The following is a 23438-nucleotide window of genomic DNA, read 5'->3' on the forward strand; positions in this document are numbered from 1 at the left end:
TACCAAGGGGGCCCGGTAGCTCAGATGGTAGAGCACTGGACTTGTGATCGAGAGGTCGCAGGTTCGAATTCGGGCCGGGACGGACACGGGTCAACTTTATGTGCAGACCCAGAGACGGAAGCCATGTCCCACCCCCGTGTCATCACAATGGCACGTAAAAGACCTTGGTCATTCTGCCATAAGTGCAGGTGGCTGAATACACCTAAACACGCAGACACCTGGGTAGCGCGACTCCGTTGCTGCTAGCTTTCCACTGGGAGGAAGCGACCCGAATTTCCCAGCGATGGGACAATAAAGTAATGAAAAAAAAAAAGAAGAAAATGAATCGCGAGACAAGCGGCAAGAGAAGAGATTTTTGGAAAAAATACAGGTGAATGAGCAAGAAGGCAGAAAAAAGAAAAGAATTCATGAAGAAAAAGAGAGCATGACAGGAAAGAGGAACCAAAAATCTACCTAACAGCAAACTAGAAAGCTCCTGCGGTTCCAAAAACAGGAGGGCCTTTAATTTCATAACCGCAGTGCCCCACTGCGGGATATACTACTGGTACCTCAATCCTTCCCACATAAAGAATCATGCACACCCCTGCAGATCTGTCCAGGCCCTTATATACATGGGGTAGGAGTATCATTATGATTTAAAAATGACACATAAAGTGGACACCCCCCCCCCTTTTTTTTAACACCCCAAAATGTAAGACTTCCCCCTTGAATTTTCAGATGTTCTATTCACAATTAACCTGTGTGACTTCACCTCAATTTCAACACTCCCATCTTTTTAAGATCTGATTTTCCCAGATTTTTGAAGGTTTCAAAAATTCTAAAAAGGGGGTTCCACTGTACCAACAAAAAATCTGCAGTATAGCTAGCTGCTTTCTTTGCAAAGCAAGACTTTTTTGATAAAGTATAATTGTGACCCTCCACCACGAAATGAGTCCCATGTCACCTTTGCATGATTTTCATATTTTCACATTTTCCTAAAGAGTTTTTTATGCTCTATCCAGTTGTGAAAACCGTTTTAGAAAAGAGCTTGTGTTATAAGCCTGTGATTAAGGTGACCCTCCCACTGTTACCATACACTCCCCGGACTTATATTAAGCCTAGCGCAGAACCGCGCGAGGTGACATGCGACTCATTTCGTGGTGGAGGGTCACAATTTTGCTAAATCACCTTATATCACCTACATCAATCAACAAAGTTGATGCAACAAAAAGAATCTTTAATTTAGTAAGCGGTCTGATTAGACTTTTGGCATAAGTTTATGTGGAGAGCTCTCACTGTATGTAAACCCTTGGGCAGATCTGTGGCGATTTACAAGATGGTTTACAGAGGAATGAAGGTATGTCCATAAATATATTAAAACTACAGTATAAACATAACATGATTTTGTAACCATTGAATACAATGTCAATGATGTTAGTTAATTGTTATTCAGCAGGTATTTCTTTCCTTTTTGAATGTATTTTATATACTGTATTAAATCCTCCATGTGACATTTTTCTGCATAAACAATATATCAAATACGCTATAAAAGTAAATCACTCAAAATTGATCATAAATATATTTTACACAGTGCTGTCAGTGAGTAAATCCGTTTTCAATTAAAAACAAGTCGCGCAAGGCGAAATTACTACATTTAGTCAAGCTGTGGAACTCACAGAATGAAACTGAACGCACTGCATTTTTTCACAATGACCGTAGTCCGCCGCTGGTGCATTACGGAGTGAAACTGACGAGCCTGTTTAGCGCGGTAGTGGTTGCGCTGTGCTGCATAGCACGCTTTTCTGTAACTCTCTTCGTTTTAACTTTCTGAGCGTGTTTTTAATCCAAACATATCATATCTATATGTTTTTGGAATCAGGAACCGACAAGGAATAAGATGAAATTGTTTTTAAATCGATTTCGGAAATTTAATTTTGATCATAATTTTTATATTTTTAATTTTCAGAAATTGTTTTTAATCCAGATATAACATATTTATATGTTTTTGGAATCAGGAAATGATGTAGAATAAGATGAACGTAAATTTGGATCGTTTTATATTAAAAAAAAAATTATTACAATTTTCAGATTTTTAATGACCAAAGTCATCAATTAATTTTTAAGCCACCAAGTTGAAATGCAATACCGAAGTCCGGCCTTCGTCGAAGATTGCTTTACACAAATGTCAATCAATTTGATTGAAAAATGAGGGTGTGACAGTGCCGCCTCAACTTTTACAAAAAGCCGGATATGACGTCATCAGACATTTATCGAAACAATAAAAAATATGCCTGGGGATATCATACCCAGGAACTCTCATGTAAAATTTCATAAAGATCGGTCCAGTAGTTTACTCTGAATCGCTCTACACACACACACACAGACAGACAGACACATATACACCACGACCCTCGTCTCGATTCCCCCTCTATGTTAAAACATTTAGTCAAAACTTGACTAAATGTAAAAAGTAACCATCACCAAAAAAAATCAACACATTCCTGTTGCAGTTTTAATATAATAACTATTATCACCAAGATTATGTAATTGCAGATGATTTTTCAATTCAATAAATCATCAAGGTTTCTTCGCTGGTCACTGCATGTGCTTCTAATCATTGCTAAAAGTGCACTGATATGCTAAATACTCTTTTCAAAGCAATCTAACCAATTAATATTACCATCACACTCCAAAATAGACAACAACAACAACAAAATGTAATTCAACAGACACACACTGACACACATACACAGAAGCACACACACACACACACAGACACACGCACAAACACACACACACAAACTTAAATGTTACATCGGGTTTACTTTAAAAAGCACCAGTTAAATGATCCTTCTAAATACACAAAATCCATAAAAAAAATTAACAGGGATGGTTTTGAATGAAGAATTTAATTCTAACAACATAAAAATATGTTGGCAGTTCACAGCTTGACAACTAAGAAATAAATCAATATCTTCTTTGGGAGTAACAGAATATATATGAGAATGATTTTTGGATGACTTCTTCTTCTTCTTCTGTGTTCATAGGCTGAAACTCCCACGTACACTCGGTTTTTTTTTAACGAGTGGGTTTTTTACGTGTATGACCGTTTTTACCCCGCCATTTAGGCAGCCATACGCCGCTTTCGGAATATGCATGCTTGGTATTTTCGTGTTTCTTTAACCCACCAACTCTGACATGGATTACAGGATCTTTTCCGTGCGCACTTGGTCTTGTGCTTGCGTGTACACACGAAGGGGGATAAGGCACTAGCAGGTCTGCACATAAGTTGACCTGAGAGATCAGAAAAATCTCCACCTTAACCCACCAGACAGCCGCGGCCGGGATTCAAACTCACAACCTTCCGATTAGGAGGCCGACGTCTTACCACTGCGGGGATATAGCTCAGTTGGTAGCGCGCTGGATTTGTATTCAGTTGGCCGCTATCAGCGTGAGTTCGATCCCAGGTTCGGCGGAAATTTATTCAGAGTCAACTTTGTGTGCAGACTCTCTTCGGTGTCCGAACTCCCCCCCGTGTACACTACATTGGGTGTGCACGTTAAAGATCCCACGATTGACAAAAGGGTCTTTCCTGGCAAAATTGCTTAGGCACAGTTAATAATTGTCTACCTATACCCGTGTGACTTGGAATAATAGGCCGTGAAAGGTAAATATGCGCCGAAATGGCCGTATAAAATTTCATCTCACACGGCATCACTGCAGAGCGCCTAGAACTGTACCCACGGAATATGCGCGATATAAGCCTCATTGATTGATTGAATGACAGGGCAGAACAGAGCTTCTTCATTCCAACTTTCAAGGTACCATCCTTCCTACGTACAGGATCATGTTCATCGCAACAGATTTTCCCAGGTTTTAAAAATGGAATAAGAACATCCCCTCATTTTGGACACGTTCCAACATTCAACAGCTTTGTTGCAAATCTGTTCAGTTTGCTAGTGAAATAAATTGAGCAGATTGACATAGGCTTCTGACTTACAAAATTAATCCAACAAAAAATTCCCATTCTGCACAGAATGCAGCTATGCAGCTTCATGTTGAAATCAGTCATTATCATGTTTAATCATGGAGAATGCTAATACATGTATCCCATGTAAACACCTGAACGAATCCGTAATAATAAATGACAATCGTTTACACGAGAAGTTAAATTTACACTTGTAAAAAATGCCGACAACCACAAACGCCACCCCCCCCCCCCCAACACACACACAAATCAAGCCTTAAATATGATCTAAAGCCATGTTCACTGTAGATTAAGTCTAAATGTCTAGCAAGAATAATCATCAAGACGCCTCTTCTCGCTCCGCATCCCAGTACTCCTGCGTCTGCATCTCCTTCATGCGTGAGATGGTTCTGTCGAAAGCGAACAACTCCTCCTCCCCCGTGAAGATGCTGGCTGGCTGATTCTCTGATGCCTGCCATAGAAGATACTCTTTGTCAGTACAGTGGGACCCCCCTTTTAAGACCTTGTTTTCTTAGACTTGTTCTTAATAACCTCTGTAAATTTACCCCTGTTTAAAGACTCCCTCCTTTTTAAGACCTGATTTTCTCAGATTTTTGGAGGACTTAAAAGGGGGGTTCCACTGTACTATTTGGGAGATAGATTAATTGGTTTTGAGTATATACAACAGAATACAAATCTTATCTACAGAAATGATTGCTGGCAGCATGACTCTCGTGCATGCCGTGTCGCAAGATAAGATCTTTGTAAGTTATGTTTGGGGAGTTTGGTTAGTTAAGGAACATTATGCCAAGAGAATAGATGGAATGGTAAATGTAACCTACAGAAATCCAATAGACGATGTTCAGAAAAAGCTCTGTCATGCTTTGTATTGGGTGTGGAAGAGTTCATGCAGTGCCCCTTCAAAACAGTATGTGAGCCAAACAAACAGAGATCACGGCTGTTCCGCGCTTGTTGTGCTTTAGCCCGCAAAGCGGCATGGTAAAAATAGCCAGCGGGGGGTATCTCTGCTACCAGACAGTGATCTCCGCTGTTAGCAGTGGCACTACCCCAAACTTCGTGAGTTTCTTTCTTTATTTGGTGTTTAACGTCGTTTTCAACCACGAAGGTTATCTTTCTTTCTTTCTTTATTTGGTGTTTAACGTCGTTTTCAACCGTTCAAGGTTACACAAAGGTTATATCGCGACGGGGAAAGGGGGGAGATGGGATAGAGCCACTTGTCAATTGTTTCTTGTTCACAAAAGCACTAATCAAAAATTTGCTCCAGGGGCTTGCAACGTAGTACAATATATGACCTTACTGGGAGAATGCAAGTTTCCAGTACAAAGGACTTAACATTTCTTACATACTGCTTGACTAAAATCTTTACAAAAATTGACTATATTCTATACAAGAAACACTTAACAAGGGTAAAAAGAGAAACAGAATCCGTTAGTCGCCTCTTACGACATGCTGGGGAGCATCGGGTAAATTCTTCCCCCTAACCCGCGGTGGGTAGATTGAGGAGTGTTGTTTATCTGTGCTCGCCTGTTAGCAGATCAGGCCCACCTAGAAACGTTACTGGCTGAGCGCGAATGCAATGTATCGGAGGCATACAAAGACACAACATAGCATGCATACCGACAATAACAACAAAGCACTTCAACAAATTTCGAAAGGAAGAAAACGAATCCGCAAGGCGTGCACAGAAACAAGTTAAAAACCGAGTTACCGAACGGGTGAAAAGAAGAGAGAAACAAATTTATGGCATGATGTGGATAGCAAACGTTCAAATCAAATGGACAAGTCAAGCACAACATAAACAAACATATTAAAAACACAACCAAAGAGTGAAACAAACAAAATTAGATGTTCTCCAACAGTCAGTCATTGGTGTGTGTGTGTGTTTGTGTGTGCTCTGTGTGCGAGCACATATTCCTGTCAGTATGTGTGTGTGTGTGTGTGTGAGTGTGTGTGTGTGTGTGTGTGTGTGTGTGTGTGTGTGTGTGTGTGTGTGTGTGTGTGTGTGTGTGTGTGTGTGAGTGTGAGTGAATGAGAAAGAGAACTAGAGACTCGGAGAGCGAGAGAGAGAAAGAATAGAGAGAGAGAGAGAGAGGGAGTGAGAGAAAGAGAGAGAGGATTGAAGAATGACTGATAACGCTATATAAGTATATTACAGTGTCACGTGAATATGTTGCACGTGAGACATCTGGTATAAAACACTCACCGAAAGCTGAGTTCCGTTACCCTGTAATTACGGGAAGTCAAAGAATACTCCAATGTGTACACACACACACACACACACACACACACACAGTGCTCGACCGGACACAGTTCATTCGCACACACCCAGGAATCGTGGGAAGTGACACAAACAAATGCCGGGAACAAGCACTTTTTACCATCCAGAAAACTGATAAAGCACATGACGCAGAGTCGCCGCGATATCACATCTGTTGGATAGAACTGTCCTTCACGCGTTAAAATCCAAAGTTTGAAGGCAAATTTTATGAAACTCCCGTTTCGACACAGGATAACATTTAGCACAGCACACATCGCAGAAATGTACAAAACTGCACTAAGAGTACTACAGTGGAACGTCAAGTAACGACCTCTCCCAAGAACGACCCCCTCCTTTTGAATGTCTCGGCACGGATGGCCTTTCACACTGTAACTAACCTCCCAAGAACGACGCCCTCCTTTTTCAATCAATCAATATGAGGCTTATATCGCGCGTATTCTGTGGGTACAGTTCTAAGCGCAAGGATTTATTTTTAGTTTTATTTTTTAGTTTTATGCAATTTATATCGCGCACATATTCAAGGCGCTGGGATTTATTTATGCCGTGTGAGATGGAATTTTTTTTTACACAATACATCACGCATTCACATCGGCCAGCAGATCGCAGCCATTTCGGCGCATATCCTACTTTTCACGGCCTATTATTCCAAGTCACACGGGTATTTTGGTGGACATTTTTATCTATGCCTATACAATTTTGCCAGGAAAGACCCTTTTGTCAATCGTGGGATCTTTAACGTGCACACCCCAATGTAGTGTACACGAAGGGACCTCGGTTTTTCGTCTCATCCGAAAGACTAGCACTTGAACCCACCACCTAGGTTAGGAAAGGGGGGAGAAAATTGCTAACGCCCTGACCCAGGGTCGAACTCGCAACCTCTCGCTTCCGAGCGCAAGTGCGTTACCACTCGGCCACCCAGACGACCGCCGACCTGCCAACATAATGGTTAATAACAACTTTGACCTTTTTACCAGTGAGTGTCAAAGTTCGTAATTACCAAGCACACGCAGAACACGCACACGATTAGTCACTCTTCAAGAGTCAGGCGTGGTAGTTTGCAAGTCCAGTGGCCTACAGCTCTCCTCTTCTCACCTATTGCTGTCACAATTGAAGGACTGCCCTCAAAGTAGGAGGGGGAGGGGGGGGAGAGAAAGGGGGGTGGGAGGGGTTGGGTAGGCGCAGTTTGAAGGACAACTCAATAATGAAATGCTGTGCTCACCAACTGAGACCTCGGGTCAATGACCCATACTTTCCAGCTAAGACCAGCTGCTTGACCCAGTTTACAGACACTGGCTTTCTATGATATCGGAGAGGAAACTCTTCCTGTCCCAGTTTAACTCTGACCTTCTTACCCGGGGTCAATGACCGAGTTTTACCTATGAGGCCGTGCGTGTGTGATGTCTGCCTGTCTATGCGCTGGTGTATGCACATGTCATCATGCTAATCCATATGCACATCAAATGGGAACAAAAATCGGATAACGAACACAAGAAAAACAGAACTGCCAAACAGTTGCCTCCCCTGCAAAACAAATTATACCTCCCAAACTCCCAATAAAGACCCCTCCTTTTTACGACCGATTTTTCTGGACATGTTCAAGGTCGTTAGTGGGAGGTTTTACTGAAGTGAGAACGAGGCCACGCCTAGCAGGCAGTATGGGTTCGAGCTCCGTCTTTGATTGCTGATTGACTGTGTTGTTTGGTCGGGGTTTTTTGCCTGTGCGTGTATAGTATGCTTGGTCGATGTATGTATTGTAAAGCGCTAAGAGTAGACAATTTTCTAGAATAGCGCTATAAAAGTTTGCATTATTATTATTATTAAGTATCACTATCAGAAAGAGAGATGCAACAACTGTTTATGTCCTTCTAGAAATAAAACCCAAGGCAGAGTAATAATAATACGAGAATTTATAACGCGCACATATCTCACCTCAAGGCGCACTCATACACACTCTTTCGCATTAACAACTCAAGCATACTCATATACACGTACGCATAAATTGCATGAAGATGACAAGGCAACAACACAAACAAAGACACGGCACTCAAAAGTAAGCATGAAAAAGAAAAGAAAATTTCAAACAATAATTATGTACATGGCTACAGTATTTACAACTGATCTGATTTAGGCTTGCGGGTGAGATGGGTGAGGAGGGGGGGGGGAGGTGTAGCGGGGCAATGTAGTCCTAGGATTATTTAGAGAAAAGAAAAGTCTTAAGGCCAGAGTAGCCACTATTTCACTTTCATTTCAAGCTACAACCATGCACAGACAAAATTCCAGTTCAAGAACGCAACCTTAACTCCCATTCCAGAGTAATGGTGAATTGAAACACACCAATTAGTGTACACACACACAGCGCTTCACACACACAAGCAGGAAATAAGAAGGAGCCGGGATGGTGGCTGAGGTGTAGGTGATACCTTGCAGCTTATCGGGAGAGGGCTGGCAGCTATAATAGGAGGGGTGTGCCTGCTGCTAAGATAGCAGATAACGAGCCACTAGTGAACAGCCGTGAGATGCCATGGGTGGACTCAAGCGATCATGGAGTGTACAGGTCAATATGACGCCTTTTTCATTTAAAAATATGCTCATCAGAGCTCAGTATGATTGCTTGAGTCTACATTTGGTTGAATCTTAGGTACCGTACTTTCCGGGTCATAAGGCGCGACTTTTTTCCTCGAGTTCGACCCCTGCGTCTTGTATAACGAAGCACCTAATCCGTGTATGAAATACGAAAAAAAAAGAGACCGCTTGAGTACCAGTCAAACAACTTGTGATAATGCATGTTTCAGCTACTAGGTACTGCCCTGCCTTTTATCTGGCCGCACACACAGATTTCCACTCTGTTAAACTCGGTCACTGACCGGTCACTGACCCCGATGCAGGAAGTGTTTCCTCTCTCAGATATGACAGGGGAACCACCTCTCATGGCAAAAACTGGGTCATTGACCCCTGGGAAGAAGGTCGTGTCTTTTAACAAGGCCACCCAGCTATCACAATGCCTTTGATCTGGCCGCACACACAGAGCACACATATTTTCACTCAGTTAAAGTCGGTCACTGACCGGTCACTGACCCCGGTGCAGGAAGTGTTTCCTCTCTCAGATATGACAGGGGAACCACCTCTCATGGCAAAAACTGGGTCATTTTGGTGCGCCCTATCGGCCCCCTGCGTCCAATGGGTGACTGAATTACAATTTTTTTTAAAAAGAAGGGGGTGCGTCTTAGATAACGAAGCGCCTTGTCACCCGGAAAGTACGGTAAGAGGCAAATTAAATGCCTGATTAAACTCACAGGCATACTTTTCGCTTTAGGAACTGAACAAATCTGTGCCTTGCAGTCCACTGAGATTCTTTTTTTTCTCCAATGCTTTGCATTAGGTACACATACTTTCTTGTAGTATCTTGTGTCCATCTTTTCCATATTACTTTACCATTACATGTCATCCCAGACAACACTATCGTCTGTTTGCTAGTTCAACCATACGGCAGCATTTCAACCAACATTCAGCAACACTGAAGAATACCTGGAATGACTTAATTTCCACAGACAAAAAACGCTCTCCTCTGTTATCGTTCTGGGACAGTAGGGGCGACCACCCCCAACCAGGCGCGTTCACAGGTGGCGGATAGTGTGATGGCCTTCAGATATGGAGGTTAGCTGCGAAATAAGCCAGGCTTGCCAGGACGAATAAGCAGTCGCGGACCAACTGGCGGTGCTTCCAACAGGAGGGGGCAGGGTAACAGGTGGCACTGTTACACTCAAGAAATACCCCAGGTGTCCAATGACGGGAGCATCATGCGAACAAGAGCCGCATTTTAAGTTCTAGCCCTGGGGAAGGTCACCTCAGATAAACAAACCAGCCAGCTATGGCCAAATAGCCGGGTAGACTGGACTCGACAGCCCTGTAAAGCCACCAGTCTAGGAGAAGGATCACTCCGATATAAAAACACGCTGAAGCCGGATGAGCTGGGCCATGTATGGCGCATAACGACAGCTCAACGCATCAACGCTCATATGACAGACGACAAAGTATCTCTTCAAAAGCAGAACTGATTGATTTGAGAGTGAACTTTAACACACAAAAAACCACAAATCCAAGTTGAAATGTAATAACTTACAGCATGTATACCCAGGTCATCCATAAGCGCCCTGTTGGCATCCTCGTTGAAAATGTTCACAGCCTTTGCATCGACTACAAACAGGCCAGCCGGACGCGCATCAGCAGAGCAGATGATCTTCACCTTCAGAATAATAATAATAATACAATGTAGTTCAGTTTAATACGTACAAATTCTTTAAACAGTACTATATTTGTAATTGCATGTGCGTGTCTACATTTTAGTAGAATACATCATCATGCATGTGTAAGCATACTAACTAAACACTGACTGTTCTATCTGTCATGCTGTAACTTGAATAGTATTACTATAAATGCATCCTATCTTTTCCCCCGTAACACATTCAATGTGAAATGCTAGTGACTGATGTTCAGAAATAACTCTGCAAGAGTTCAACGCAGCCCTCCTTCTATATATATATACAACTTGTGTCTGTCTGTGTGTGTGTCCGCGATGCCAAGCCAAAGTTCTCGATCGATCTTTTTCAAATTTGGAGGCCATATTCAGTTACATCCCGGACACAACCTCATCGATGATATATTTCAACACGTGCTCTCAGCGCGCAGCGCTGAACTGATTTTGGTTTTTTTCTGGATCCATTTCCAGTAACTCTTCCTTATCTTCTCCAGTGTTTTCAGCGTTTACCTCCCTTCCTTCGTGTGGCGTCAATCCATATTCCCGTTTCTATTTTTAGAAGGTCACTGTCGACAACGCTCAATCCATATTCCCGTTATACTATTTTTAGCTACTCTTCTCCAGTGTTTTGCGCGTTTATCTCCCTTCCTTCATGCGGTGCGCCGGGTATTCGGCTCGACTTTTTCCCGGCGCAGCCGTACCCGGCGAAGCGGGTATTCATCCAGTAACATAATGTGGTAAACTATTGCCACTGATAAATTGAGATAAAACAAAATACAATGCAATCATAAATTAAGCATATTACAGCAAAAAGTGAGTTTTGAAGTGTATTTTGAGCAGCAGCAGCTTCATATGCAAGCCCAATACATGTACTTCTAAATATAAACCCATCAGAGCTCACAGTAACTGCTGCCACAATCACTTGGATGGATTTGCCAGCTTAACACTTCTTGCTACATCTCTAAGCCAATAGAAAATGTGCAGCTGATACAAGTGCATGACAGACAAGTAATACAATTGTTTGTTTGTTTGTTTGTTTGCTTAACGCCCAGCCGATCACGAAGGGCCATATCAGGGCGGTGCTGCTTTGACATATAACGTGCGCCACACACAAGACAGAAGTCGCAGCACAGGCTTCGTGTCTCACCCAGTCACATTATTCTGACACCGGACCAACCAGTCCTAGCACTAACCCCATAATGCCAGACGCCAGGCGGAGCAGCCACTAGATTGCCAATTTTAAAGTCTTAGGTATGACCCGGCCGGGGTTCGAACCCACGACCTCCCGATCACGGGGCGGACGCCTTACCACTAGGCCAACCGTGCCGGTAAGTAATACAATACAGTACATACAAGGGGCAGACAAATAACATGATACATGTATATCAAGTGGCAGACGTACATTACAACCCCAACCTACCTTGCCGTCGTACAGAGTGTCAATAAGTGTGATGAAGCGCCGGGCCTCTGTGCGTTTTCTCAGGTCCATGGCCGGTATGTCGCGTAGCAGGACCACATCAAAGTGCTTACTGATCTCAAGGTAGTCCACAGCTCCCAATGCCTGTGGGAAGAAAATAACGCTGTAGCAAAGTGTATGCAATATGACATTTAAAATAAAATTACAATATAGTCCAAATAAATACCTGTATTGTTCCTACAGCGTGCAAAAAGAAAACAAGATGTCTTATTTGCACTCGCTGAATCCTTTTATGAAAGAGGAAGAAAATCATACACAGTTGTACGTCACATAATATACATGTACACACTCATGTGCACTGTAACACACACACACACACACACACACACACACACACACACACACACACAAACATGCATGCACACACAGACATGGACATGAACACATGCATGCGCACACACATGCACACACTTACTTTTCGGCACATTGCATCGAAAGTGGTGTCAAGAACTGTTCCACAGGTCCTGGGAAGTTCCAGGGAGCGTCCAAGTATTCTCAAGGTCCTGGGCTCTACCACTGTTCCAAACATTCAACTTTCCATTAGTATTTTAATTGTTGTGGTATAAAAATGAAAGCTGGTTATCAATTAACATAAAAGAAAAGAAATAGGCAAACTCAAGAAGAACTATAAGACAAAAAGGAACAAGATGGACACATGAAAAAGTGCTCCCTGCTCTTTGTATCGACACTAAATCACAATATTATACAAAGCATGTATCCAACCAAATCAACCTCTAGCCAAGTGACCTAGCATGTTTTTAGTGTTTTCCCCCCAGCAATTACCTCTGCAATGATGATCATAATTAGCCTACTTTTATTGGTGACTGTCATCCATACCAATTACTACAACTATACTCCTCATCCTCCTCATTATCATCATCATCATCATCATCATCATCATCATCATCATCATCATCATCATCATCATCATCATCATCATCATCATCACTGTTGTCCGCCAGTTGTCGTTATAGTCTCACCTGTATTAATACCTGGAAGTTCTCATTCATTCTTAAAGGTAAGTTTACCTTGCTTATGGTGTTCACTGTATTCTTGCAAAATCTGCTCAATCTCTGCGTCCGCATCACACTCAGATGTCCTGTATGACAGTAAGTTTGAATACAGTTATATATATGATTGGGAAAATATTTGGAGTGAAAAGGTCAGTGCTGGTCCTGAGACAACTTTTTTTTTTCTTGTTTTTTTTTAGGCATTCTTGGTTTTTTTCTTTATTTTAACTACATATATATGCACTCCTTCAGAATAAAAACAACCTCTGTAATACCCCTTTAACTTTCTATATCCTCATAAACATTCTGTGTTTAAGGTTCCTGTAATATTATTAGATTTGACAGGTCAAAGTAGTTTTGTTTAATGCAATCAATATAAACATAAACAAAAACTTTTCTGGGCAAATAACTCAGGAATATTACAAGGTAAGCCAAATCAATTTTGTCTACCTTACAGCTATAAATCTTGACAAAGCTTTTAGGTTTTCTTTGCCCTGTATTTTGTTGATGCTCTTAAAGTTTTGAAAGGCATGCATGCACCTCCATCAGCAATTAAAGAATGCCAAATACTATATATATACATCCTAAGCCTTCAAAGATTCTTATCTTGAATAGTACGTTTACATGAAACACATGCAGTAGAAGAGTAAGCATTCAAATAACACTTTCTTGATTACAAATGTTACATCAGATGCATGAGTAAATGAAATTTAAAACAATTGAACATTTAAAACACCCCCCCCCCCCCCCCAACAAAAACAACAACCAAACCTATAGTTTATTATAAAAAGAAAAGAGACAATCTATTGCAACGCTTACAGAAAGTATACTTTGCCCTTTGAAGGCAGCGAGCGCATCCGGTAGTCTAGGCCTGAATCCATGTGTATCACATCACAGAATGACTGAAATTTAAAAAACAATCAGGATCCTTTAACTGTTTCTCAATATCACTCTCACTTTCTCTCTCACACCCACCCACCCACACACAAACACACACACGCACACACACACACACACACACACACACACGCATCATCAAAGCTCTTAAAATCAATCATCAAAAAAGTTTCAGGCCTACGTCAATCTGCGTTCTCAGAGACTAAATCTAAAGAACTTTGGCAGAAAGAATTTTTGCAAAAAGTTACAAATGATAGTTCAGTTCTATGAAATTTTAGCCAAGTGGCAATCAAAAGATTTTGCAGCAGTTAAAGTACAATTTCAAACAATAGAGAGATTAATAAGCACTACCACATTCGTTTCGTTGGCATTTTCGGTTGTAAAACGTCACACCTTTTTGAGTACACGTGACTTCCGATCTCTACGAACAGAAATTCGCTTCGCCAAGAGAAACGAAATTCGTAGAATTGGTCATTCTGACGAAAGTGACTTCGGTCGCGTTTTATATTCGAATAGTCATAAAATATGCCTACCTTGTGTAATCGATGTATGCTCTGACATCTTTAGGCGCGATTTATCATTGAAATGTTTTTAAAAATCAAGTTTAAAAAGCCGTAAAGCAGGCTTGAATTGGGTAAGTGAGTGACTGAGCAGACGAAAGAAATTTCAAGATGGCGACCAAAACATCAGGCCAACTCAACTTTTCAGTCGGCTGGTCAAGCCGCCTGGAGGAGAAAAATGCATGAAGCAGTTAAAGTTTATGATGTGTTGAGTTGTGGCCTGAGTATCTGATGCGTTTCAGCAGAAGTGAGGCAGCTGGTATTATCTGATCGACACTTCTGAACCGGTGCGACCAGCGAAACGAAATTCTTCTGTCCTCTTAACCGCTGTACTAGCGACACATGGTGTTCCCCCGCCGAGTGTCTTTTGCAACCACGAAAATGCCAACCATATGAATGTGGTAGCCCTTCTTAAAGTCTCTATTATACAAATAAAGGAGATGATATTGTATAAGGTAAAATACAACACCTTGAGGACGCCAATGAAAGGCACAAAATTCCCTCGCTGTAAACCATTTTTGTAAAGATCTGCAATAAACCATACATCCAAACTAAAAAGTGTTATACATCCACCTTTAATCACAATCTATGCACAGGCAGAATGCAATAGACTGTTTTCTTTACGTATTTTTGCTCCTGTTGCTTCATTTACTTTTTCTTCAATCATCCATCAAGAAAAGTCATTGTAAAGTCTTAACCCTTAGGCTGATTGTCGTGACATATGTCGCGCTACTTGACGTATACTGTCACCTGGTTGTCACGACATATGTCGCGATACTGGCTCAGTCTGTTTGGTCGGTTCCGATTACCTCCCATGGATGCGAAAACCTATTTGACCGTTTTTCTTTATTTTTTCTCTCTGTTAATTCACTAGTGGCTATGTAATATGTGTAACAGAATTGCACCAGTGTAAGGGTTAAAATATCTGAGTCTGACTATGGGTAAACGTTAAAAATTAAAAAAAATTAAAATGAAATCATAGATTAACAATGAAAGAACAGTACAGTCTGCATGCTTTATCCCCCCCCCCCCCCCCCCCCCCCCCCCCCCCGTGTAAGGGTTAAAATATCTGAGTCTGACTATGGGTAAACGTTAAAAAAAATTTTTTTTTTAAATGAAATCATAGATTAACAAAGAAAGAACAGTACAGTCTGCATGCTTTATTCCCCCCCCCCCCCCCCCCCCCCCTCTCTTTAAGACTTTATGATACATGAGCGCTATATAGCTAACACACCAGTTGTATAGCCTCTTTTTAGGTTTATAATACCAAGCCTAATAATGATATAAGAGTGTGTGTGTGTGAGTGTGAATGTGTGTGTGTGTGCGTGTGTGTGTGTGCGTGTGAATGTGTGTGTGTGAGTGTGAATTTGTGTGTGAATTTGTGTGTGTGAGTGTGAATGTGTGTGTGTGTGTGTGTGTGAATGTGTGTGTGTGAGTGTGAATGTGTGTGTGTGTGTGTGAATGTGTGTGTGTGTGTGTCAATTTGTTTATTGTTTATTTCATGCTGCTTTATGCTTTTGTTGCTTTTTTATTTGTACATTTCGGTCACTTCTGTTTTCTTCATCCTACTTTCCCCTTTACAAAATCCCCTTATTCTTTTGACATACCTTAATATATTGATTTCGTCTGCCAAATTAAAAAAAAAATTTTTTGTTAAGAGCACGTTCATATATAGCTTTCCTTGTTGTGCTCCATTTATGTCATTGATTGTATGCGGCATTGTTATTTGTAATTATCTGAATAAAACTGTTTAAACCAAGAGGAAATAATGTCTTTTCCATCATACCATCTGGTGCTCTGTTGGAAGTTGCCACGACCACTACTCCAGTCTCAAACAGATATGTGAAAAGTTTCTTCAAAATCACAGCATCAGCTATATCTGTAACCTGTAAACAGAAACAGAACAAATAATTCAGCTGCTCTACGGACATATTTCCATTTTACTTTGATGATTAAATCTCCCAAAAGATTTACTCAAAAGTCTATTCAGCAAATTACTATTCGTTTTGAGTGGTTCGAACACCAATACTAGACTGCTATTTCTACCTGTATTCAAGATTATAACTTAACAAAAAATAAATAAACTAAAAATAAATTTTAAAAAAAACATCAATTAAACTAAGACAATTTAGAGTAGACTGATTCTTTACAAAGCTCCTTTTTCTGTTCAATAAAACTTATGTATATGACCGTGAGACCCTACCTAAGACTTAAAAATTGGCAATCTAGTGGCTGCTCCGCCTGGCGTCCGGCATTATGGGGTTAGTGCTAGGACTGGTTGGTCCGGTGTCAGAATAATGTGACTGGGTGAGACATGAAGCCTGTGCTGCGACTTCTGTCTTGTGTGTGGCGCACGTTAAATGTCAAAGCAGCACCGCCCTGATATGGCCCTTAGTGGTCGGCTGGGCGTTAAGCAAACAAAAAAAACAACAACAAAAAACAAAACGTGAGACCCAAACAGCTAGCGCATGCAAGTCACCTGGAATTCGTCAAAGCAGAGAAGCCACGTTTCTTCCCTGATCTGTTGTGCAACAGGCATAATTGGATCAAAACCTTGTGAGCCTCGGGTGGATGTGCGTTTGGGTTGCCCTTTCCTCAGCTCGTGGGCTCCTGGAAAACAGTAAGTTTAGGCTTATAAAAACAAAAACTAAGAGTTCCCACTGCCCCGACTGACCCTGTTTTCTCATCCCAACCCTAGAACGTTAGGGATCCCTCCCCCCCCCCCCCCCCCCCCCCCCCAAAAAAGGAAAAGAATACAGAAGGGAAACTCTTCCCTGACATCTTGGATAAAACTAGCACAAGTTCTGGCTGTAATAACAAGAGGCGAAGCCATCAAGGCTCACGTAAGAAATCGACAAACAGTAACACAAACTCAATCACTCCGTCACACATACACACACACACACACACACACACACACACACACACACACACACACACACACACACACACACAGAAAGAGCATAGGTGAAACTGTGCAAGAAAGCGAGACACTAGATCTAGATCTGTCTGTCTGCATGTAGCCTACTTACAGGGACACGACTGCCAACTAGTCTCGGCCCGCTCAAAATAATAATGACCGAGACTTTCAGTACTTCCTTCGCGTGACGTCTAACCCTCTTACGTCATAATGTGACGTCAATGTAATGTGACGTCTTCAAATGTTAGAGTTTCTACCACAGACATACACACGCACGCACGCACATACGCACGCACGCACGCACAGACAGACAAAGTTACGATCGCTACACTTACGTGAGCCAAAAACTACATTAGAATGGGTGAGAAAAAAAATCTAATCAATACAATGAAAATCACAAAAAATTTAAACAATTAAAAATGCATACACACCAAATTACTATTACATTCCAAAATGCAAAGTGTAACATTGAATGAGAATCTACATTGTCTATACCCTACTGAGTTGCAATTTTTAGCACTCATGACTGTACCACAGGCAATTTATAAATCTAGAGCAAGGATGGAAGTCGCTTGTTCATTTCAATGCTTGTTATTCTCTCAGGTGCCAGGAGAAAGGTTCCGTACAACTCTCACTTACTCCATTACACATTTCGTATGCAAAAAGAGCGCTTACTCCCCTTTGGTTATTTGATATTAATTAATCTTCTTCTTTTTCTGCTTTCGACTGACTGCAAGATATTTTAATTAATCCATATATGTGACCCTCCACCACGGAATGAGTCGCATGTCACCTTTGCATGATTTTCATATTTTTACATTTTCCTAAAGAGTTTTTTATGCTCTATCCAGTGGTGAAAACCGTTTTAGAAAAGAGCAAAAACTGTTTGAGTTATAAGCCTGTGACTAAGGTGACCCTCACGCTGTTACCATACACTCTCCGGACTTATATCAAGCCTAGCGCAGAACCGCGCGAGGTGAAATGCGACTCATTTCGTGGTGGAGGGTCATATCTATATATATATACGACTTGTGTCTGTGTGTGTGTCTGTGTAACTGTGTATCTGTGTGTGTGTCTGTGTATCTGTGTATTTGTGTATTCGCCATGCACGGCCAAAGTTCTCGATGGATCTGCTTCAAATTTGGTGGGCTTATTCAGAGAGACCCCGGACACAACCTCATCGATGAGATATTTCAACACGTGCTCTCAGCGCGCAGCGCTGAACCGATTTTGGTTCCACCTCAGCTATTTTGGTTCCACCTCAGCTACCCGGGCCCCCATACCGACACACCATAGCCGCTACACCACATCACAACGCCAAAGTTCTCGGTGGATCTTTTTCAAATTTGGACACCGTATTCAGCTACACCCCGGACACAATATCATCGATGAGATATTTCAACACGTGCTCTCAGCGCGCAGCGCTGAACTGATTTTGGTTTTTGTGTTCATTTCACCATTATAAGTAACTCTTCCTTATCTTCTCCAGTGTTTGGCGTTTATCTCCCTTCCTTCGTGTGGCTTTCCCGTTTGTAAGTTACTATTACTATTTTTAGAATGTCACTGCGCTGTCCACTGCGCTGTCCACTGCGCTGTCCACAACGCTTCCCTTGCACCCGCAAGTTGTTCTTACTGTCAAAGTGAAAAGGTCGAATCAATTTATAGCCACGCGAAAAATACACTCTCACCTATCTCTATATATTTATAGATACAGATATGCATATACACGGCTTCTCTGTGTGTGTGTGTTTGTGTGTGTGTGTGGGCAAAAACCTGTGTATTGTAGAGTTCTGTTTGTGATGTGGTCTAGCGGCTTTTGTCTGTCTGTATGTTCTGGCATGTGAGAAGCCACAGCAGATAATATAGGGCTATGAAATAAGCTCTAAAATTCTCAATCCCGTTTGACAGGACTTCGCCTTCAAAGGTGATTGTGGTGAACCGCCACGCTGTCTGTCTCTGTCTCGCGCCGTTCACCCCAAATTCCCGTTTCTAAGTTACTATTTTTAGAATGTCACTGCGCTGTCCAGAACGCTTCCCTTGCACCCGTAAGTTGTTCTTACTGTCAAAGTGAAAAGGTCGAATCAATTTATAGCCACGCGAAAAATACACTCTCACCTATCTCTATATATTTATAGATATAGATATACATATATATATATACGGCTTCTCTGTGTGTGTGTTTGTGTGTGTGTGTGTGTGGGCAAAAACCTGTGGATTGTAGAGTTCTGTTTGTGATGGGGTCTAGCGGCTTTTGTCTGTCTGTATGTTCTGGCATTTGAGAAGCCACAACAGATAATATAGGGCTAAGAAATAAGCTCTAAAATTCTCAATCCCGTTTGACAGGACTTCGCCTGCAAAGGTGATTGTGATGAATCTGTCTCGCGATTCACCCCGGCGAAGCCGGGTATTCCTCTAGTATATATATACTTACGTTTGTGAACATCAAGCATGAACTTGTGAAAATGGACCCGGTTTTTGCGCTGCCTGTGTGATGAGTTGTAGAACATATCCATCAGCATGGTTTTACCACAGCCTGGAGACACAACAAACAATTACATTCAGTCAAATGCGCTGCCTGTGTGATGAGTTGTAGAACATATCCATCAGCATGGTTTTACCACAGCCTGGAGACACAACAAACAATTACATTCAGTCAAATCTCTCATTCCTACATGCGCGTACGTTCATCTAAAATCTTACAACCCGGCAAACACCAGCCTCATCACTGTCACCTCCACCCCAAACCAATGGCTACCAAATTACATCTGCTTTTAGATGTGTTTGAGTATCATATAAAATGTTTCGAATATTTGATCTTTTCTCTAAATCTAAACAACGATTAATATATTAATCCGTTAATTATTATTATTACCGGTAGTTGCGTCTGTTTTTTGTTGCCTTTTGTGTTTTTTGCCCTGATGAAGCTAATTCATAAGCGAAAATTCGTATCGTCTTGTGCTGTTCTTGTATCGGTGAGCACAGAAATCCTTTGTTTTTTAACTCTTTTCTCTAAAAGCAAGCGAGAATCTATGCAAAAACAAACAAACAAACCAAGAATAGTACACAGGTCAAGCAGCAAAAAACACATTGACTTTCAAGTCGCAAAACCTTTTACAGGTGAAGTTTATATATATATATATGCTAAACTAATATATATTCAAAAGTAAATTATACAACAAACAGTTCAAGATGGATTTTAATATACTTTGTAAACTGAGCCTGAGATGGTCTGAAAAACAGGTGTCCTCTCTCAGTCTCACGAAGGTTCTTTTTTGATGCATTTAAAAGTACATTTTCCTGAAAATTAAATGAAGATAATGTCCGTGTGTGTTTGTGTGTGTGCATGAGTGTTTGTGCATATATTTGCATATATTTTTGCATATTCATGTTTGTGTATGTCTAGAAATGACAACTGGTTTCTTACCCACTCCACCATGAAGATACACCCCCTTTGGTGCCACAATCTGTTTAGAGCCACGGATAGTCTGAAACAAATCATTTGCATCTTATGTTCCAAATATATTTGTTTGTGACAATCTCATTTACTGATTCACAGTATTTGTCTAAAACTAAAAAGTATTGCACCTTTAAGCCAAGCAAGATTGGCCTGCATGCACCTAATACACATGTATACCCCTACGCTTTTTAGCACATTATTGGTATACCAATTTTGTGCTAATCCTATGCTACAAATGTACAAAATGTACCAAAAGTATACTTCAAACGTGCCATTAACAACCAATGGTACATTTGTGGTATACTGTACCACAAAATGTGCTACAGGTTTCAATCCTATGCTAGAAATGTGCCAATCATGGACTTTGTCATTTTATTCTAGGCCAGAATTGTGCTAACCAACAACTTTGTGCTCTTTGCATGTGCTAGAAATATGCCAATCATGGACTTAGCTATTTTCTTACGCGCTAGAAATGTGCCAATCACAGACTTAGTTACTTTATTATGTACTACGAATGTGCCAATCATGGACTTAGCTTATAATTTTCTTGTGTGCTACAAATATGCCAATGAAATACTTTCACAGTATGCTACAAATATGCCAATCTTGGACTTAGTAGAATTTTGCATAAACTAAAGAAACTTTCAAAGTAAAACTTAAGTACAAGAAAAAAATAGGATACAGGACGGACGACTCGGGTGAGTACATAGACTCACTTTTGCTTCGCATGTGAGTCAAAAAAGTATAATTGTACTTAAGTTCCTTCAAGATTTTAAATGGAGAAGGTCACGATGAGAAAGCATTTTGGACTTTAACTTTAAGGAAGTCAATGTGGAATAAGAAAAAAAAATAAGCAGTCAGCTTTCTCAGTAAAATAAAAACTACAGTAAAACTTATTCAAAATCATCTTTTTTTTCTTCTTTTTATTTTTACATGAAACACAGCTTAACTTCAAAATACTTAGCAGATATATCCCTGTTGTAAAGATCCTATTTTGCCTTGATGTCATACAAAGTCATACAAATATGTCACAAAAACTTGTTTTCTTAGATTGTCTCTTCATAAAGTCTATAATTGTTGTTTCCGGAACCCCTCAGCTTAACAACCTAATCTGTTCAGATATTTTGCCGGTCCTACAACACTGTGACTACTGTGCAGGGAAAGTTGGGATGAATTAGCAGAGTCTGGCAATATGCTACCACCAAAGTCTGCTCACCCACCCCAGTCTTCCCCCAAATGTAAAGACCCCCCACCCCCCCCCCCCCCCCCCCCCACCCCGCCACCACACAAAAAAACACACACAAATTCAAGACTTCCACCCCATGCAGCTTTCAATATTTTGGCTTCTTAATTTAGATTTTCTGTCCATAATTATAGCTCTGATTTTAGGCATTCTTAATGAGGAGGGGAGGGGGAGAGCCTGGGGGCTCTGTATCACAGAATTCTGCTTATATCTACCTAGCTGGGCCCAGCCCTCCCAGCAAAGTTCTGTATCTAACAGGCTTTATGCATGGACTGTACATTTAAATTACACACATATCACACTTACCTTTGAAAACCAAGTGTCCGTGTTTTGGTCAGGGTTGTAGGTCTCCAGCTCATGATGAAGCCTCTGCAGCCTCTCTACTACCTTTTGCTGGTGGCTGTCACGCTCAAGTTCTCGCCTCTGTACCTTGGACAGGTACACCCCCAGGGGACCCTCCTCAGTGCTATTTGTTGCACCTATACAAAACAGGTGAAGATCGAGTACTTTTACTTGGAAAAATCTTTCAGCAGAAACACCAGATAGTTTGTTGACTTAAACCTGATATTGGAGAAAAAAAATTGACTACCTCGTGGTACCTATTATTATAAGGTAACATAGCAAATGAAAGGTATAGCTTGTCTGTCCGTATATATATATAACTACTCTTTTACACTAAAAAGGCACATGCAAACTAACTTAACCATACACAAACGTTGCAAGAGATTCGTTTCACACAGTTAATGGTAATTTAAGTGATTTTGATTATATAAATAAAGTTTTTCAGATATGTCACATCATACTAATAGACCTATATTAGAGGTCCCTGGTCACATGTATGCAAATCCATGGAGATGTGGAACCCTTTTCTATGTCTCGACCATGGGGTGCCTTTGGACTAATGCCCTTTGAGTTTGACTAAAATCACAAAACCATCTGATCAATGAATGCAAAAGTTCCCAGATCTCAGTTTTATATTAATAACAGGCCAATAAACATAAGGCAATTGGTATTTAGAGGACTTACGCAACGAGTTAGCTTACGTCAGTTCTATTCGTCTGCTACAAATACTAGTGCACGTTTCGAAAAATTAGATTGAGTCAGACATCAATGAAACTGACAAAACAGAACATCTATTTTGTCTTACACATACACAGTAAAACTACCTGAAGCATGGGGAGTAGCGTAGCATCTTGCAGAGGGCTTCGTTAACTGTCGATTGACAGTTTTGAACAGAAATATCGTGACGGTTCTGTTCATCATTTCTTCATGGTCACTCCGGTCAATTGTTAACGAGTGACCTCCCTTGCTTTGGCCATGGGGGAATAATCCCAAATGTGACATCCAGAGTATGTTCCCTTCAGATGTTGTGAA

At 41.1% G+C, this 23438-nt stretch overlaps 1 protein-coding gene and 1 long non-coding RNA gene across 3 annotated transcripts in view; one reads left to right on the forward strand and one right to left on the reverse strand.

The window, feature by feature from the left end:
- LOC138961467 (uncharacterized) overlaps positions 1-23438 on the forward strand; it is a 394970-nt gene that overhangs the window by 88325 nt on the left and 283207 nt on the right. The gene's annotated exons all lie outside the window — the stretch shown is intronic.
- LOC138961452 (AFG1-like ATPase) lies at positions 325-23359 on the reverse strand. Of its 2 annotated transcripts, XM_070333101.1 has the most exons (14): positions 23231-23359; positions 22371-22543; positions 20789-20849; positions 19796-19897; positions 16924-17054; positions 16231-16330; positions 14914-14972; positions 13807-13889; positions 13006-13076; positions 12393-12493; positions 11921-12061; positions 10366-10488; positions 6171-6191; positions 325-4418 (listed from the first exon to the last, which is right to left on the reverse strand). In XM_070333101.1, exons 1-14 carry the CDS (start codon positions 23325-23327, stop codon positions 4287-4289), a joined length of 1395 nt encoding a protein of 464 aa, XP_070189202.1. In that variant the 5' UTR covers positions 23328-23359; the 3' UTR covers positions 325-4286. The 2 variants fall into 2 exon arrangements, with proteins under 2 accessions (XP_070189202.1, XP_070189203.1); XM_070333102.1 differs by lacking the exon at positions 6171-6191.

Source organism: Littorina saxatilis, linkage group LG3 (genome assembly GCF_037325665.1).
Source record: "Littorina saxatilis isolate snail1 linkage group LG3, US_GU_Lsax_2.0, whole genome shotgun sequence".
NCBI classification, from domain to species: Eukaryota; Metazoa; Mollusca; class Gastropoda; order Littorinimorpha; family Littorinidae; genus Littorina; species Littorina saxatilis.

Bases quoted from the DNA above. Each gene is read 5' to 3' on its own strand.
- LOC138961452 (XM_070333101.1), bottom strand. From the start codon at position 23,327: ATGATGAACAGAACCGTCACGATATTTCTGTTCAAAACTGTCAATCGA. The intron at 13,890-14,913 runs GTGTTGTATTTT...TTTAAATTTCAG, and splicing joins CTTTCATTGGCGTCCTCAAG to TCATTCTGTGATGTGATACA. The intron at 4,419-6,170 runs GTGAGTGTTTTA...CTTCTATGGCAG, and splicing joins GTAACGGAACTCAGCTTTCG to GCATCAGAGAATCAGCCAGC.